General features: G+C 46.2%; 1 protein-coding gene across 3 annotated transcripts in view; it reads right to left on the reverse strand.

The window, feature by feature from the left end:
* Positions 1 to 16491, reverse strand: part of nphp1 (nephronophthisis 1) — a 174563-nt gene that overhangs the window by 64406 nt on the left and 93666 nt on the right. For all 3 annotated transcript variants that reach the window (XR_011940796.1, XM_072500064.1, XM_072500063.1), the window contains exons 10-12: positions 15644 to 15738; positions 7297 to 7425; positions 1996 to 2070 (exon numbers count right to left, since the gene is read on the reverse strand). Coding sequence is in view for 2 of the 3 variants with exons in the window: in XM_072500064.1 (XP_072356165.1) it covers positions 1996 to 2070; positions 7297 to 7425; positions 15644 to 15738 (299 nt within the window). In the remaining variant the exon portion in view is untranslated. The remainder of the gene's footprint in view (positions 1 to 1995; positions 2071 to 7296; positions 7426 to 15643; positions 15739 to 16491) is intronic.

Here is a 16491-nt window from a genome sequence, read left to right on the forward strand (position 1 = left end):
GGGTGTAGAGACCTGGGTTGGTGACATGATTGGGTTTCTCAGTCTCGAGAAAATAAAGTTCGCCTTAAGAGAGTCAATGTTAGGGTTCGCCCGGAGGTGGCAGCCGTTTGTCGGCTTTCTCGGGGGAAATTGAAATGTCAGCAGATGCATTATTCCAAAGTGGGGGGTGCGTGAAGTTTGGGCTGGGGGAGGGGGGGGGGGGGGGGGAGAATGTTTATTTTACCATGTTGAAGTCATTGTTTATGTTACTGGTATAAATTTTTTTCAACTACCTCAATAAAATAGAATTTTTAAAAAATCACTGTAAATTCTATGATTATGATCTGCATATGTATTGTAAGTTATATATTTTACTGTTGTAGTTCTAGCATCAGACCAGCAGGTAGGGCGAGTATGGTGTCGCAGGACCCGGATGCACCGTGTGTTCCTTCAGAAGCTTTTGGTTAGGAGTTGATAGCAGTCACATATTAGAGTAGCTCTGTAGTATCTTAGTATATGTTAGTGTTAAACAATTATTTCCAACCGTATTCAACTTAGTTATTCATTTTAGTTATTTGTTAGTGTAGTGTTAATAATAAATAACTTTGTTTATAAAACAAAGTCTAATGTTCTTTATTCACAATATTGAGATTCCACTTCAGCCCAATCAAAGTACATTACACAGTGGAATCTGGGTCATTTTATATATTCAACGCTGAGTTCGACAGATTTTTTTGCCCATAGGGGAGTCAAGGAGTTATTTGGGGATGGGGGGCAGACAAGAAAATGGAGTTGAGGAACAATCAGATAAAGCATGGCCTTATTGAATGGTGGAGCAGACTTGAGGGGCCAAATGGCCTATTGCTGCTCCTAGTCTCATGTGTGATTCTGTGTGTGCATAAAATGGCTGCCTAAAATACTTCAAAGTAATTCATTGTATGTAATATTTCTGAAATATGGAATGGTACCATATAATAACATACATTGATCCATATTCTTCTTACATGATAAGAAAGTACTTTCGAAAAACAGGAGTAAGTTTCAAGATTTGTCTGATCTCTTATTAACCATGCAATTCCTTGTCCTTTCTCCATAATTAATAAGCACGCTTAGAGTCATAGGAGGTTCACAGCCCAGTTTTTACCACTAAGCTAGTTCAAATTGCCCGCATTTGGTCCATATTCCTCTATCCCCATCCTACCCATACAACTGTCAAAAAGCTTTTTAAAAGATAAAATTGTGCCCGCCTCTACTACTGCTTCCAGTTCCATATATTCAACACCCTGTGTGTGAAAAAGTTGCCCCTCTGGACCCTTTTGCCTCTCTCCTCTATCATCTTAAAACTATGTCCTTTAGTTTTAGACTCCTCTACCTTTGGGAAAAATGTTGACTATCTACCTCATTATACTTCCGTTACTATGTGAACACTTCCAATTGTGTCAATTGCCACTGCATTCCACATTTATATAATTTGAAAAGGGTCCTTAGGTATACATTTACTCATTATTGAAGATGGCAGAGGAGACTGAGAAATCAGTTAATAAGGCATACATTGTAGCTCAGTGGTTAGCACTTGCTGCCTCCGGCACTGAGGCAAACGTGCAGACTCCACACAGTGTCCAAAGCCAGTAATCAAACCTGAGACCCTGGAGCAGTGAAGCAACAGTGCTACCCACTATCTACGGTGCTGCTTATTCCTCATATCTCGATTCTGAGACACCAAAAATCTATCTATCTTGCCCTCAAATAGATTCAACAAAGGAGCATCCACAACCCTCTGGGGTAGGGAATTCCACAGATTGACAACCCTTTAAGTGAAGCGATTTCTTATTATTAAATGATCAGCTCCTTATCCTGAGACTGACCAGTGTTCTAGACTTCCCCACGTTTCTCCTTCAAACACAAAAAATAAAATCATTATTAAATATTGACACAGGCTTTACTATATCATTCAACTCTGATAATGCATTCCACAGCCTCACAACCCTGTGTTAAAAAAGTGAAAAGTAAACCTACTCTTGGAGAAAAGGTCCACGTTTTAGGACTTTTCATTTGCCAGGTTGCTCTGATTGTGTGTATATTGCTGAGAACCTGGAACACAGTAACAGTGAAGAATAATGAACACATACTGCTTATGGTGCGTAACATGGAAACTTGATTCTGCTTTGTCTTATTCCTTGCTTTTCCCAATGCACATGACACACACAGGAAAGTTCTGGGCTGGAAAAGACCAGTTGATTTATCAACCTTTTTGGTACAACTGAGCATGATGGTCCCCAATGCCCAATGTGGGAGAATACAGACAGAAAAAATCCATGCCACATTGCAGAGTAAAACGGGGCAAATTCCTCTCCAACTCCCAAAAGTAATCAAAGAAAGTTGGAGAAGACATGTCCAAGAACCTGTAATATCAGGACACCTGGGGACTTATCCAGCTCTTTATAAGACACGTGCAGTAAATCTACAGTCACTGCACTAGCCAGTAACTTTTCCCAATGACCCTCTGAAAAGACAAACCTCCTGATGTCAAATCAGTTCTATCTTTAAGCAACTTAACACTCTTCATATCTTACTCAAATGCATGGATTTTGGCAGAGATACGGAGGCTGCTATGGTATCCAGACTTAGAGGTCCTGCCTCCATTTCTGAAGGATCCCATTTTTGCCGAGAGGGGGAAGGGGACAGCATGGGACTCGTATATCAGGGAAACCCAAACTCCAAGATAAATGCAAACTGACCCTAAGGGCCGGCATTCGCACCGTGTAAATCACAAATTTATGGAGTAGAAGTAAATGCTTGAAGGCAGATAAGGGGCTGGATTCTCCCAAAATGGGACTATTTGCTCACGCCGGCGTACAGACGCTGGAGTTTTACTCCCACAGATTCCTGGAAAAAGATGAGCTAATTCAATGCCCTACAGGGGGCTAGCAGGGACCCGGAGTAAATCTCGCAGCTTTAGCTGCGGATACGGGCCCCCGCATTTCCGGTTTGGAGTTTGAGCATGCGCTGCGGCGAGCTCAATGGCGGACTCAGACCGCGGGCCAGAAGCAAAATTGAGACCCCCCCCAATTGGCCGCGCACACGAGCATCTAACCGCCTGGATCTCACCCCCAGACACCTAAAAGGCCCCCCCCCCCGGTGTCCGATTCTCCCCCCCCCCCCGTCCCCCTCCAAGGCGGCCGCGGACTGAGTCTGCAGCCGCCACGTGAGCATCCCAACCGACAATAGGAGGTTAGTTCCACGGCGTCGGGAACTCAGCCAGTCGGGATCGGAGGATCGCTGGGCGATCACGCCGATTCACGGGTCCCGGAGAACCGCCGGGCCGGCGCTGGGCCAGATTTTGCCGTTAAAGTGGATTTCCCGCCCCCGCGCCAGCTGGTAATCTGGCGCGGGGCTGCAAAGAATCCAGCCCAAGGTCTGTAGAACTGAATGTGATTTATTTAAATTCCCAGCCTTTTAAAAATTCAAAGACTATGTCGGTGAAAGGTTAAAAAAAAAATTAGTGTAGCAGATAAAATAGCTGTTTGTTGACATTTCTCCAAGGGCTATCATTATTATTGTTTGGTTGCTGGCTATAATAATCTAAGTGGCGGGATTCGTTCACTGTTGGATTACAGCTCAAACAGGTTGTTGCAGAGAAGCTTTGTTTCTGGGATTCCTGGGATTAGAAGGGTTTGTTTCAGGAGAAAAGTTTGGACAAGTTGAGCCTGCATCCATCGGAGTTTAAAAGGAGAGGTGATCATAATAAAACATACAAGATCAAGGGTGAGGTGGGGAGAGAGGGGCTTGACAGGGTGGATGCTGAAAGGAATTTCACCTTGTGGGGAAACTAGAATTAGGGGAGACAGTTTAAAAATAAGGAGCCTCCCATTTACGACAAAGATTTTTTTCCCACTCAATGGGTCAATAGTCTGTGGAATTCTCTTCTCCAGAGTGCAGTGCAGACATGATCATTAAGTATTTTTAATGTAAAGTTTAATAGATTCTCAAATGGCAATGGAGTCAAAGGGTAGAGGGCTAGACCAGCGTTCTTCAAACTCGGGGGCGCGGGTGGGTCACGGGCGGTTATCGGGAGGGTCACGGAGCCATCCTTCGCGGCGCTCCCAATCGTGCAAATCCCCGCGCAGCAGCCTTTAAAATGGCCGCGAACATGTATAAAAAAAATTGGCCGCAGCACGATCATCGGCGCGTATGCGCAGTGCTGCCACTATTTTATTTTTTAAAGGGTCGCAGCTTTTTGTTTCAAGTTCAGTGGGGGGGATTTATTTATTTATTTTATTCATTTAATTTTTATTTTTTTTCAATAATTTTATTCATTTTCTTTTTACAAGTTCGGGGCGGTTTTTATTTGATAACATTTTACAGGAAAAAAATGCACAACTTTGGACAGATGGAGACTCCATACTTTCCGACACAGGAAGGCTTCACCTTCATCCAACAGGTTCCATTGGAGGAGCGTGTACGAGGGCCAAAGGGACCCAAAGCCATTTCCTCCATTTTTATCAGCAGCAAACAAGGTAAGAGAAAATGGTGGGTCGCTCAGATTGGCCATGAAAGTCGGCCGGCGTGGGTCGCGAAGGTCGGCCGGGTTGGGTCCCGAAGGTTGGCCGGTTGGTAAAAATGGGTCCCGGAAAAACAGTTTGAAGAACACTGGGCCAGACAGAACAGTAGAGAGCACAATTAGATCAGCCAGGATGGCAAAGCAGGCTCAAGAGGCCAAAAGGCCTATTCCTTTTTGTTTTGAAAGGTGAATATCCAATTAAGGGGCAACTTAACATTGTCAATCCACCTACCCTGCACATCTTTTTGAGTTGTGGGGTGAGACCCACACAGACATGGGGAGAATGTGCAAACTCCACAAGGACAGTGACCCGGGGCCAGGATCGAACCCAGGCCCTCGGCACCGTGAGGCACATGTACTAACCACTATGCTACTGTGCTGCCCCAAAAGGCCTATTCCTGCTCCTGATTTGTAAGTTATTAAAAGATTATCTGTCTTTGATGTAGGGCTAGGAAATAAGCCCATAGGCATAGCAGCTCATTGCTGAGTGTAGCTCAAGACAAGACTGTGAGCATTGGAAGTTGGTGAGTAAAGGGCAGCACGGTGGCGCAGTGGTGAGCACTGGGACTGCCGCACTGAGGACCTGGGTTCGAATCCCTGCCCTGGGTCACCGTCCGTGTGAAGTTTGTGCATTCTCCCCGTGTCTGCATGTGTTTCACCCCAATTACCCAAAATTGCCCCTTAATTGGAAAAATAATAATTGGGTATTCTAAATTTTTTTTTAAAGTTGGTGAGTGAGGGAATTCAGTGCAGTGAAGCAGTAGGTCCTTTTCTGATTTTGCACAGAAAACGAGTGGGCCAAGTTAGGGTGCTGGAAACCAGGAGCAGGATTTTGGAGCTGAAGTCTCGAAGCGTTAACTGGATGAGTAGAGAGGTGAGTTTAACTTTATTTTTCTCTCTAAATGGGGCAAGTAGTTTAAACCAGTACTCTGTAGATGTAAGTATTGCATTAAATTTATAGCTTGACTTATTAAAACACAATCACGGAGTGATATTTCTAAACTTAATTAAATAAACTCAACAATGTAGGTAGGGTAAGTGATGACTGAAGCTGCAGCACCTGTATGATTGACAACAACCATATCTGCACTAAGTAGCTATAGTTTGTGGAATTCCAGCTCATAGTTAATGAGCTGAAGTCTGAACTTTGAACACTGCAATGTATCAGGGAGTGGGAAAGTTACCTGGACACTTTTTGTTTCAGGAGGCAGTCACACTCTTAAGGCACTGGCAGACAATGCCTGCTGCCAGTAACACATCTACCGGTTTCCTCCGGGTGCTCCGGTTTTCTCCCATAAGTCCCGAAAGACGGGCTTGTTAGGTGAATTGGACATTCTGAATTCTCCCTGTGTACCCGAACAGGCGCCGGAGTGTGGAGACTAGGGGATTTTCACAGTGACTTCATTGCAGTGTTAACGTAAGCCTACTTGTGACACTAATGAAGATTATTATTGTTACTATTATCCACGGCCCAGGATCACTGAAGGCCACAGGTGAATGATGGCAGAAGGGGGGAATCACTGGGAGGGGGGCTAGCAGGAAGGATGGAGGATGGCTATCAGCAAGCATCCTCCTCCCAGGTTTCTTGATCAGGCACTAAGTGCCTTTGAATGAGGCACTGCCCTGGAAACCGGTAAACAACCATGACAGAGTCTGCCTTTCGGGCTTCAAGGTTGGTGAATTCCTCCGCCACCCACAGGTGAATTCATGCCCCAGATTTTGTCAGGGCAGAGGCAGAAAAGCAGCAAGGTCCCCACTTGCACTACCAAACCCACCTAGGATTAAATTCCACTCAATCATCACGACACAGGAGGTCATTCGGTTTATCGAGTCCGTATCTTATCTAGACTGGCAGAAACAGTGTGATTTTCATTTGCTAAATTAATGATAGCCTCAAAATAACACCTACGATAGTCATGATTTACTCTTTGTAAATTCATGTTACTGCTCAATGCTCAGTTCATTCCCCTCCCCCCACCAGTCCAAGTGTTCATTCACTTTGTTCCCACAACACTTATGAATGTCATTCTCCATAATTAGGGTCTACAATTTCCTGTATATCTTTTCAACCCTTCTTAAATATTGGGAGTGAAATTGGCAATTTCCCAATCCAGTAGGACAATACCGGAATCGAGAGAATTTGGGAAAATTATGGCTGAAGCATCCACAAATTCCTCACTTACTTTTTACTTTAGGATGGATACCTTCAAATGATAAGTTTGAGCTCCAATGCAGACCAGAATACGAAATCTAGGCTGATACGCCAGTGAAATACCAGGGCACTGCACCGTCAGAGGTATCATCGTTTGGATGAAACTTTAAACCAATGCACTCTCTGGCGGATTCAAAAGGTCCCAACTTATTATAGCGAGGAACATGGGAGCTCTCCGAGATGTCCTACCCAATATGTATCCCCAAGCAACATCACCAAAACACTTTATCTGATCTTTATCCCAAAGCTGTTTGTAAGACCTACTTGTGTGCAATTTGGTTGCATTCCTATCTTCCAACTGTGATTAAACTTTTTTTTACAAAGTAACTGTTTGGCTATAAAGCACTTTGGGACGCCTTGCATTTGTGAAAGGTATTTTACAAATGAATATCTCTCTTTCTTTCATTACAGGCAGATGATCCTTGCCATCCAATAGTCCTCTTAGCAGCCTATCCAGGTGACATCTTGAGTCCAGGTTTTACAGACAACATTCTACCATTCAGAATTCACTACAAATGAAAGACTTATCCAGTAGGTGACTTACCCTTTCACCATCAAAAAGGCAGAAACGAATCTGCCTGCTTAGTACCTGCACAGCAGGCCCAGGCAGAGGAATCATCCTACCACTCCACAATGTAAACCTAAGTGATATATGCGTCTCTCTCGGGCGGACCTGCAGGAATCAAAAGAAATTAAATGGTAACCTCATATTGGTAAAATATATGTGAATGTTTTATTAATTTTTTCCTCTCCAGAAGCTGGATTAAGGTTCTGTGGATACTAGTTACACTCATATGAAGTTGCCTAAGTGACCTTTCAACTCATGCAAACCTAGACTGTACATTGAGGCATGCAGATTGAGCATGAAAGACATCCTTTATACTTGAAACGTGAAATTAAACAAAAACTTTTCCAGATAGGAATGAATATTATTAGCACTATTGGGAGTATTTTGGCCAATCTGCCTTCAACCGATTCAACACAAAATATAAACCAGAAATACTCACGATTGATTTTATTGTTATTTGTTGTGGGGTCTTGCTCACACCAGGGGCGTCATTCTCCGACCCCCCGCCGGGTCGGAGAATCGCCGGGGGCTGCCGTGAATCCCGCCCCCGCCGGTTGCCGAAGTCTCCGGCACCGGAGATTCGACGGGGGCGGGAATCACGCCGCGCCGGTTGGCGGGCCCCCCTGCTCGATTCTCCGGCCCGGATGGGCCGAAGTCCTGCCGATAAATTGCCTGTCCCGCCGGCGTAAATTAAAGTACCTTTCTTACCGGCAGGACAAGGCGGCGTGGGCGGGCTCCGGGGTCCTGGGGGGGGGGGGGGGGCGCGCGGGGGGATCTGGCCCGGGGGGTGCCCCCACGGTGGCCTGGCCCGCGATCGGGGCCCACCGATCCGCGGGCGGGCCTGTGCCGTGGGGGCACTTTTTCCCTTCCGCCACGGTCTCCACCATGGCGGAGGCGGAAGAGACTCTCTCCACTGCGCATGCGCGGGAAACTGTCAGCGGCCGCTGACGCTCCCACGCATGCGCCGCCCCGACATGTCATTTCCGCGCCAGCTGGCGGGGCAACAAATGCCGTTTCCGCCAGCTGGCGGGGCAACAAAGGCCGTTTCCGCCAGCTGACGGGGCGGAAATCCCTCCGGCGCCGGCCTAGCCCCTCAATGTTGGGGCTCGGCCCCCAAAGATGCAGAGCATTCCGCACCTTTGGGGCGGCGCGATGCCCGTCTGATTGGCACCGTTTTGGGCGCCAGTCGGCGGACATCGTGCCGTTTGGGGAGAACTTCGCCCCAGGTTACCATGTTTTCCTGCATATGATCAAACACTGCTACTACAAAATAAATTATTTTTGCAAGTGTTTTGACTGGATATGGCATTGAACAAAATCAAGCATTATTTATATGTCACATACAGTTCTCGCCCAAAATCAATTTTACAGTAACCAAGGAATAAATTGTTTTCCTATTTTATTCTGAAGAAAGGAGTTTTAAGAGGAATGGGCAGATTAGGGACCAAAAAGGGGATTTACGCATAGAGGCAGAGGGCACAGCTGAGGTACTAGATGAATATTTTGCACCTGTCTTTACCATGGAAAATACTGTTGCACAGGTCGGGTCGGGCGTGTATGGGGGTCATATCGGACCAGGGAATGGGGGTGGGTAAAGCCAGGTCAGGTGTGCTAATCCCTTGGAGGAGAGGTGGGGTGGGGTTGCGGGTGTGAGGGTGCAAGGAGTCTGTCTGAGTCTTTACAATACTTACCCAGAAGTTAGAAGGGGTTTTAATCTTCTAACCATTTCAAGTAGCTATTGATGTAACCCTGGCAGAACCGTCTGAAATTTGCAAATTAAATCGTAATTCTGGATGGCTTTCAATGCAGTGCAATTGCCCAGAGGAAGTTGGCACTTCAGGGCAATTGACTTGCAAATGCTTACCTGTTAAGTTCCGAGAGGGATTTCCCAGTGCACCTTTGGGGTAGACCCACATAATCCAACACTAGGAAGCTTGGAAGTACAGCCCAGTACTAAATTACAGTACAGGTATGAAAATGCACGATGAGTGGCGAATAATATTGGTGATCTGCAGATGCACAATGAGATCAGAAATAGGAGTAGGAGAAGACCATATAGCCCATCGAGCATGCTCCGCCATTCAAAATGATAACCACACGAGAACATGATGGTTTGTGGCAATAGAGACCTGGCACAAAATTGGGCAGGTTTCCTCACGCCGCCGAGGACCCAGGTTTGATCCCAGCCCCGGGTCACTGTCCGTGTGGAGTTTGCACATTCTCCCCATATCTGCGTGGGTCTCACCCCACAACCTAAAAAATGTGCAGAGTAGGTGAATTGGCCATGCTAAATTGTCTCTTACTTGGGGAAAAAAAATTGGTTACTAATAAATGTTTTAAAAATTGGGCAGAGGGCAGCACGGTGGCACAGTGGTTAACGCCGCTGCCTCACGGCGCCGAGGTCCCAGGGTTCGATCCCGGCTGTGGGTCACTCTCCGTGTGGAGTTTGCACATTCTCCCCGTGTTTGCATGGGTTTTGCTCCCACAACCCAAAGATGTGCAGGATAGGTGGATTGGCCACGCTAAATTGCCCCTTAATTGGAAAAATGAATTGGGTACTCTAAATTTATTTATTTTTTTTAAATTGGGCAGGTTTGGGTACTAAACATTCCTAGATACGTGTTCAGAAAGATACTGAAGTAAAGAAATAAGGAGAGGGAGCACTATTTTCAGATTGATAATACAAGTGAAACCCAGTCAGGGGCAGGTTTAGCTCACTTTGCTAGACAGCTGGTTCGTGATTCAGGGCGAGGCCGGAGCAAGGGTTCAATTCCTGCACCGGCTAACTTCATTCATAAAGGCCTCGCCTTCTCAAACTTGATGGTCCACAGGTTATGTGGGTTGGTTTAGCTCAGTGGGCTAGACAGCTGATTTGTGATCCAAAACAAGGCCAGCAGCATGGGTTCAATTCCCGTACCAGCTGAGAATTCTGAATTCTCCCTCCGTGTACCCGAACAGGCAACGGAATGTCGTGACTAGGGGCTTTTCACAGTAACATCATTGCAGTGTTAATGTAAGCCTACTTGCGACAATAAAAAGATTATATATTATATTAGAACATAGCACAGTATGTGCCTTCGGCCCACGATGTTGTGCCGACCATTTATTCTAATCCAAGGTCAACCTAACCTACACCCCTTCAATTTACTGCTGTCCCTGTGCCTGTCCAAGAGTCGCTTAAATGTCCCTAATGATTCTGACTCCACCACCTCTGCTGGCAATGCATTCCATGCACCCACCACTCTGTGTAAAGAACTTACCTCTGGCATCTCCCCTATACCTTCCTCCAATCACCTTAAAACTATGTCCCCTCGTGGCAGCCATTTCCGCCCTGGGGAAAAGTCTCTGGCTATCCACTCTATCCATGCCTCTCATCACCTTGTACACCTCTATCAAGTCACCTCTCTTCCTTCTTCGCTCCAGTGAGAAAAGCCCTAGCTCCCTCAATCTTTCTTCGTAAGACATGCCCTCCATTCCAGGCAGCATCCTAGTAAATCTCCTTTGTACCCTCCAAAGCATCCACATCCTTCCTATTTCTCCCTGAAATGTTTGACTTGCAGGCAAGGTTAAGTGGGAGGCCTGATTCGGGCTGCTGATAATATTAGTGGATGCTGCTGAATGGACGGCATGGAGGGCAGTCACTTATTGGATCATCCAACACTGTTGGGTGATCAGCCATGATCGTGATAAATGGCGGAGCAGGCTAGACAGGCCAAAAGGCCTTTTCCTGCTCCTATCTTTGATGTATCTATGTATTATCAAATCACAGGCCAAGAAAACACATTCCAGAAGATGAGATGATGGTGGCATGGTATTGTCATTGGGCTAGCAATCCAGAGACCCAAGGTCTGGGGGCCCACGATACAGCAGATGGTGAAATACAAATTCAATTTTTTAAAAATCTGGAATTAAGAGTCTCATGATGACCACAAAACTATCGTAAAAATCCAGTTGCTTTGCTAATATCCTTCAGGGAGGGAAATCTGGCACCCTTACCTGGTCTGACCTACATGGGACTCCAGACAGACTCCATATTGAACTTCATTTCAAAGTTTCACATCTGCAGACATTGTTCAAGTTCATCCAATTTCAATGCCTCAATAGGTTTTAAGTAATCTGCTATTTTGAATGAAAGAAAAAACTATTCCTCCGAAAAATGGGTCAAAACCAGGAAAACTAGGCATTCGCCACCCAACTTCCTCTAATACTATATTAAATCCCCTCAAAGGGGTAAGCAGCCAATGGTATCTGCGACTATGGCCCTGGTCATCTGGGATCATAACCTCAGTGGAGGGTAGGCTTTTAGAAACCATAATCTGGGACAAAATTAAGGCATTTGGACAAGAATGGACGAATTAAGAAAATCCAGCATGGGTTTGCCAGGGTTACCAAGCTAGAGTGATGGTTGATGAAGGTAATGTATAAGGATTTACAAAAGGTGTTTGCAAAGTACATAACAGACTTGTCAGCAAAGTTTAGTCCCATGGATTAGAAGCATGGATATGAGTGACAGGAAACAGAAGTGGCAAGTGGATATGTTTGGACTGGAAAAAGGTGTACAGTAGTGTTCCCAGGTACCAGGATTGTTGCAGTTCTTGATATATTTGTAGCTGTAACGGTCACCTAGAAAGGCAGAGACTAGTCAGGGATAGTCAGCATGGATTTGTTGAAAGAAAGTCTTCACAACAAGAAGGGTTGAATTCGGTAGTGCAGTGGATGCTGTGTACATGGATTTTAGCAAGACGTCTGACAAGGTCCCAAATGGCAGATTGGTCCAAAATGTAAAAGCCCATACAGGGATACAGGGCAATGTGGCAAACTGGATAAAAAGTTGGCTTAGTAACAGGAAACAAAGAGTAATGGTCATTGCTGCCCTAGCAAATGGAAACTTTTTTCAAGTGGTGTTCCATAGGGCTTAGTGTTGGAACCCTTACTGTTTGTCTTATATATTAACGATTATTTGGGAGGTACGATTCGGAAATTTGCAGACGACACAAAGATTGGCCAAGTGTACAAGATTATGAGGGCATGGACCAAACCTTTTTGGACACTAAGGGCAATTTAGCATGGCCAATCCACCTAACCTGCACATCTTTGGACTGAGAGGGGAAACCGGAGTACCCAGGGGGAAACCCACGCAGACACAGCGAGAACGTGCAGACTCCGCAGACAGTGACCCAAGCTGGGAATCGAACATGGGACCTGGAGCCATGAAGCAACTGTGCTAACCACTGTGCTACCATGCTGCCCATGCAAGTGGCAAATGGAATTTAACACCGAGAAGTGTGAGATCATGCATTTAGGGAGGTCAAACAGGTATAGCGGTCCACAATAAATGGGACTATACTAAGAGGGATAGCTAAAGTGAGAGATCTTGGCATACAAGTACACAGTTCCTAAAGGTAGCAGCTCAAGTGGACAACATTGTAAATAGAGAATATGGAATATTCGCCTTCAGTGGCAGAAGTATAGAATATAAAAGTAAGGATATAATGATGGAATTTTATAAAACATCAGTGAGGCCACAATTGGCCTTCATCGGTCGGGGCAAGTCATATTGCAGCTGTACAGAACCTTAGTTAGGCCTCATTTGGAATACTGTGTACAAATCTGGTTGCCACACCACCAGAAGGATGTGGATGCTTTGGAGAGGGTACAGAAGCAGTTCACTAGGATGTTGCCTGGTATGGAGGTCATTAGCTATGAGGAGCGGTTAGATAAACTCGGTCTGTTCTCACTGGAACGACGGAGGTTGAGAGACGACCTGATAGAGGTCTACAAGATTATGAGTGGCATGGACAGAGTGGATAGTCAGATGCTCTTTCCTAGGGTAGGAGAGTTGAGTACTAGGGAACATAGGTTTAAAGTGCACGGGGAAAAGTTTAGAACAGATGTGCGAGGCACGTGTTTTACAGAGGGTGGTAAATATATGTATCGCACTGCCTGGGCAGGTAGTGGGAGCAGGTACGATAGTGGCTTTAAGGGACATCTAGACAAATATATGAATAGGGTGGGAATGGAAGGATACAAACTCCGTAAGTGCAGACCATTTTAGTTTAGGCAGGTATCATGGTCGGCGCTGGTTTGGAGGGCCGAAGGGCCTGTTCCTGTGCTGTATTGTTCGTTGATTGTGGCTTATGGGTCAGGAGGCCGAGGATCCAGTTGCAGAGGGAGGAGCCGAGTCCTAGGTTTTGGAGCTTTGATACGAGCTTGACTCGGATTATGGTGTTGAAGGTGGAGCTGTAGTCAATGAATAAGAGTCTGACGTACAAGTCCTTGCTGTAGAGATGCTCCGGGGATGAGTGTGGGGCCAGGGAGATGGCTTCTTCTGTGGACCGGTTGTGGCGGTATGCAAATTTCAGTGGATCAGGGCACTCTGGGAGTATGGAGTTGATGTGTCTCATGACCAACCTCTCGAAGCACTTCATAATGATAGATGACCGGACGGTAGTCATTGAGGCATGTTGCCTGGTTCTTCTTTTGAACTGGTGAGAAGGGCATTCCCTGATGCCCCAGTGCATGCGTGCCATCATTGGGGGAGGCAGTGACGTAGTGGTATTGTCACTGGACTAGTAATCCAGAGACCCAGGGTAATGGCCTGGAGACCTCGGTTTGAATCATACTAGGACAATTGGTGAAATTTGAATTCAACAAAAAATTTGGAATTAATAGTTTTATGATGACCATGAAACCATTGTCATTTGCCTCCCTCAATAGAAAATATCCTGGAAACACTAACGAACTAGGAAATTCAACCAACAGAACATGAGCAGAAATCACATCCTTCTAACATCAGAATTACACATGACAGAAATAAATGAACACCACAGGAGATAGTCAATCCTGGGATATTTGATATTTACTGTACATATACAAGGATCCGTTTGAAAATAAAGACAACTTCAAATAAAGGTCACTTGAAACAAGTACTGTGGGACACCCTACTTTACAGGTTTCACTGTATTATCAAAACAAATTCAAGAATATGAATATAACAAAGCACTGAATGATGAAAGATTATTCAGCTCATCAAGTCCATTTCTTCTACAAAATTATGTGGAACCTATTCTTTTATTTATTATAAATTTAGAGTACCCAATTCTTTTTTTCCAATTAAGGGGCAAGTTAACGTGGCCAATCCACCAACCCTGCACATCTTTTTTGGTTTGTGGAGGTGAGATCCAATGTGCAAACTCCACACAGACAGTGACCCGGCTCCTCGGCGCCGTGAGGCAGCAGTGCTAACCACTGTGCCACCGTGCCGCCCCTGTGGAACCTATTCTAACCTGAATTTAAAATAGACCGATGGGTTGGCCAAACTTCAAAATCAGGATTCGGCCAACTGAACTCCAGAAACTTGTTTATCCATGGAGTTGTGAGGATCAGGAATTCACTTCCAGAGTTTTTGATTGAAGCAAAAACTATGCCAACATTGAAGTCAAGGAAATGGGTTAAAGGTACACAATAACAAATCGGGCAAACGTGATTAGAACTGTGTGTATGCATGGAGGGTATATGGGGTGCATGACCTGTTTCCATGTTCTAGCTTCAATATACTTCTCAATAACATTCCACATGGTCATGGTATATTAGTTAATTTTTTTTTTCTTTATTCGTTCATGGGATGTGGGCGACACTGGTCGGGTCACCATTTGTTGCCTATTCTTGAGGGCATTTAAGAGTCAACCACATTGCTGTGAGTCTGGAGTCACATGTAGGCCAGACCACGTAAGGAGCACAGATTACCTTCCTTAAAGGGCACAGAATCATAGAATTTACAGTGCAGAAGGAGGCCATTCAGCCCATCGAGTCTGCACTGGCCCTTACAAAGAGCACCCTACTCAAGCTCACCTATCTATCCTATCCCCGTAACCAAGTGACCCCCACTTAACCATTTTTTTTGGACACTTAAGGGCAATTTAGCATGGCTAATCCATCTAATCCGCACATCTTTGGACTGTGGGAGGAAACCGGAGCATCCGGAGGAAACCCACGCAGACACGGGGAGAATGTGCAGACTCCGCACAGACAGTGACCCAGCCAGGAATCGAACCTGGGATCCTGGAGCTGTGAAGAAATTGTGCTAACCACTGTGCTACCGTGCTGCCCATTAGTGAACCAGATGGGTTTTTACAACAATCGTGTCATGGTCGTCACTGGACTTTTGATTTCAGATTTTTATTGAATTGAAATTCCACCATCTGCCCTGGCGAGATTCAAACCCATGTCTCCAGAGTATTACCCTGGTCTCTGGATTACTAGTCCACTGACAATACCTCCACACCACTGCCTCCCCTTGATAAACAAAATATACTTTACTCACGCCACCATGTGTTTTGTTCCAGTGAAGGTCTTGAAAGGCTAACTTGGACTGGGTTAACTTCGACTGCAAGTAAGAACTCATGTGGAATTCATTTCCTGCAAAGGGAAGATGCAAGATGATACCATGATTATTTGAACAGTTGTTGGAGTAACCAAGGATACAGTCAGCCTACAAGACACCAGACCCAAAATACTATCAAAACAAAAAAAAGGATGAAAGGTCAGCATGCCAATCACATACATCTCTATGAACTGGGAGCAGGCCATCCAGATTCAGACAACTTGGGCGAGATTCTCCGACCCCCCAGCGGGGGGGTGAATTCCGCCCCCGCCGTGAATTCGGCCCCCGTGAATTCCGCCCCCGCCGCCCGCCGAAGTCTCCGAAGGGAGAAAAGTCGGCGGGGCGTCATTGGCGCCGCACACCTCGGAGGGGAGGGGGATGGTCCGTGCTGGGGAGGGGGATGGGGGGGGGGCAAGTGAGTTGGTCCACCTGGCCAGGTGCCAGCCTCCAACAGTCGGACCCATGCGGTCCATGCCACCTGGCTGGGGGGAGGAGGGGGTATGGGCAATGATGACATGTCGTCATTCCCCCCCCCCCCCCCCCCCCCCAGGCCGTCATGTTTTCCGATCAGCCAGCGATGTTGCCCGCCGTGGCGGCAGCCGCTAATGTCCATGTTGCCCTGGATGAGGAGGAGGAGCGTGCCAGAGAGGCGGCGCAGGCTGCCGCAGAGGGGCAGGCGGCAGCCAACCAGGCTGGAGGGACACCTGACCGACAGAACGAGGAGGGGAGGAGGACGTCGTGGCCCCACGGCAACGGAGGCACCCGAGGACGCCCCGTGTGTACCGGCC

This window comes from Scyliorhinus torazame, chromosome 4 (assembly GCF_047496885.1).
Source record: "Scyliorhinus torazame isolate Kashiwa2021f chromosome 4, sScyTor2.1, whole genome shotgun sequence".
NCBI lineage: Eukaryota > Metazoa > Chordata > Chondrichthyes > Carcharhiniformes > Scyliorhinidae > Scyliorhinus > Scyliorhinus torazame.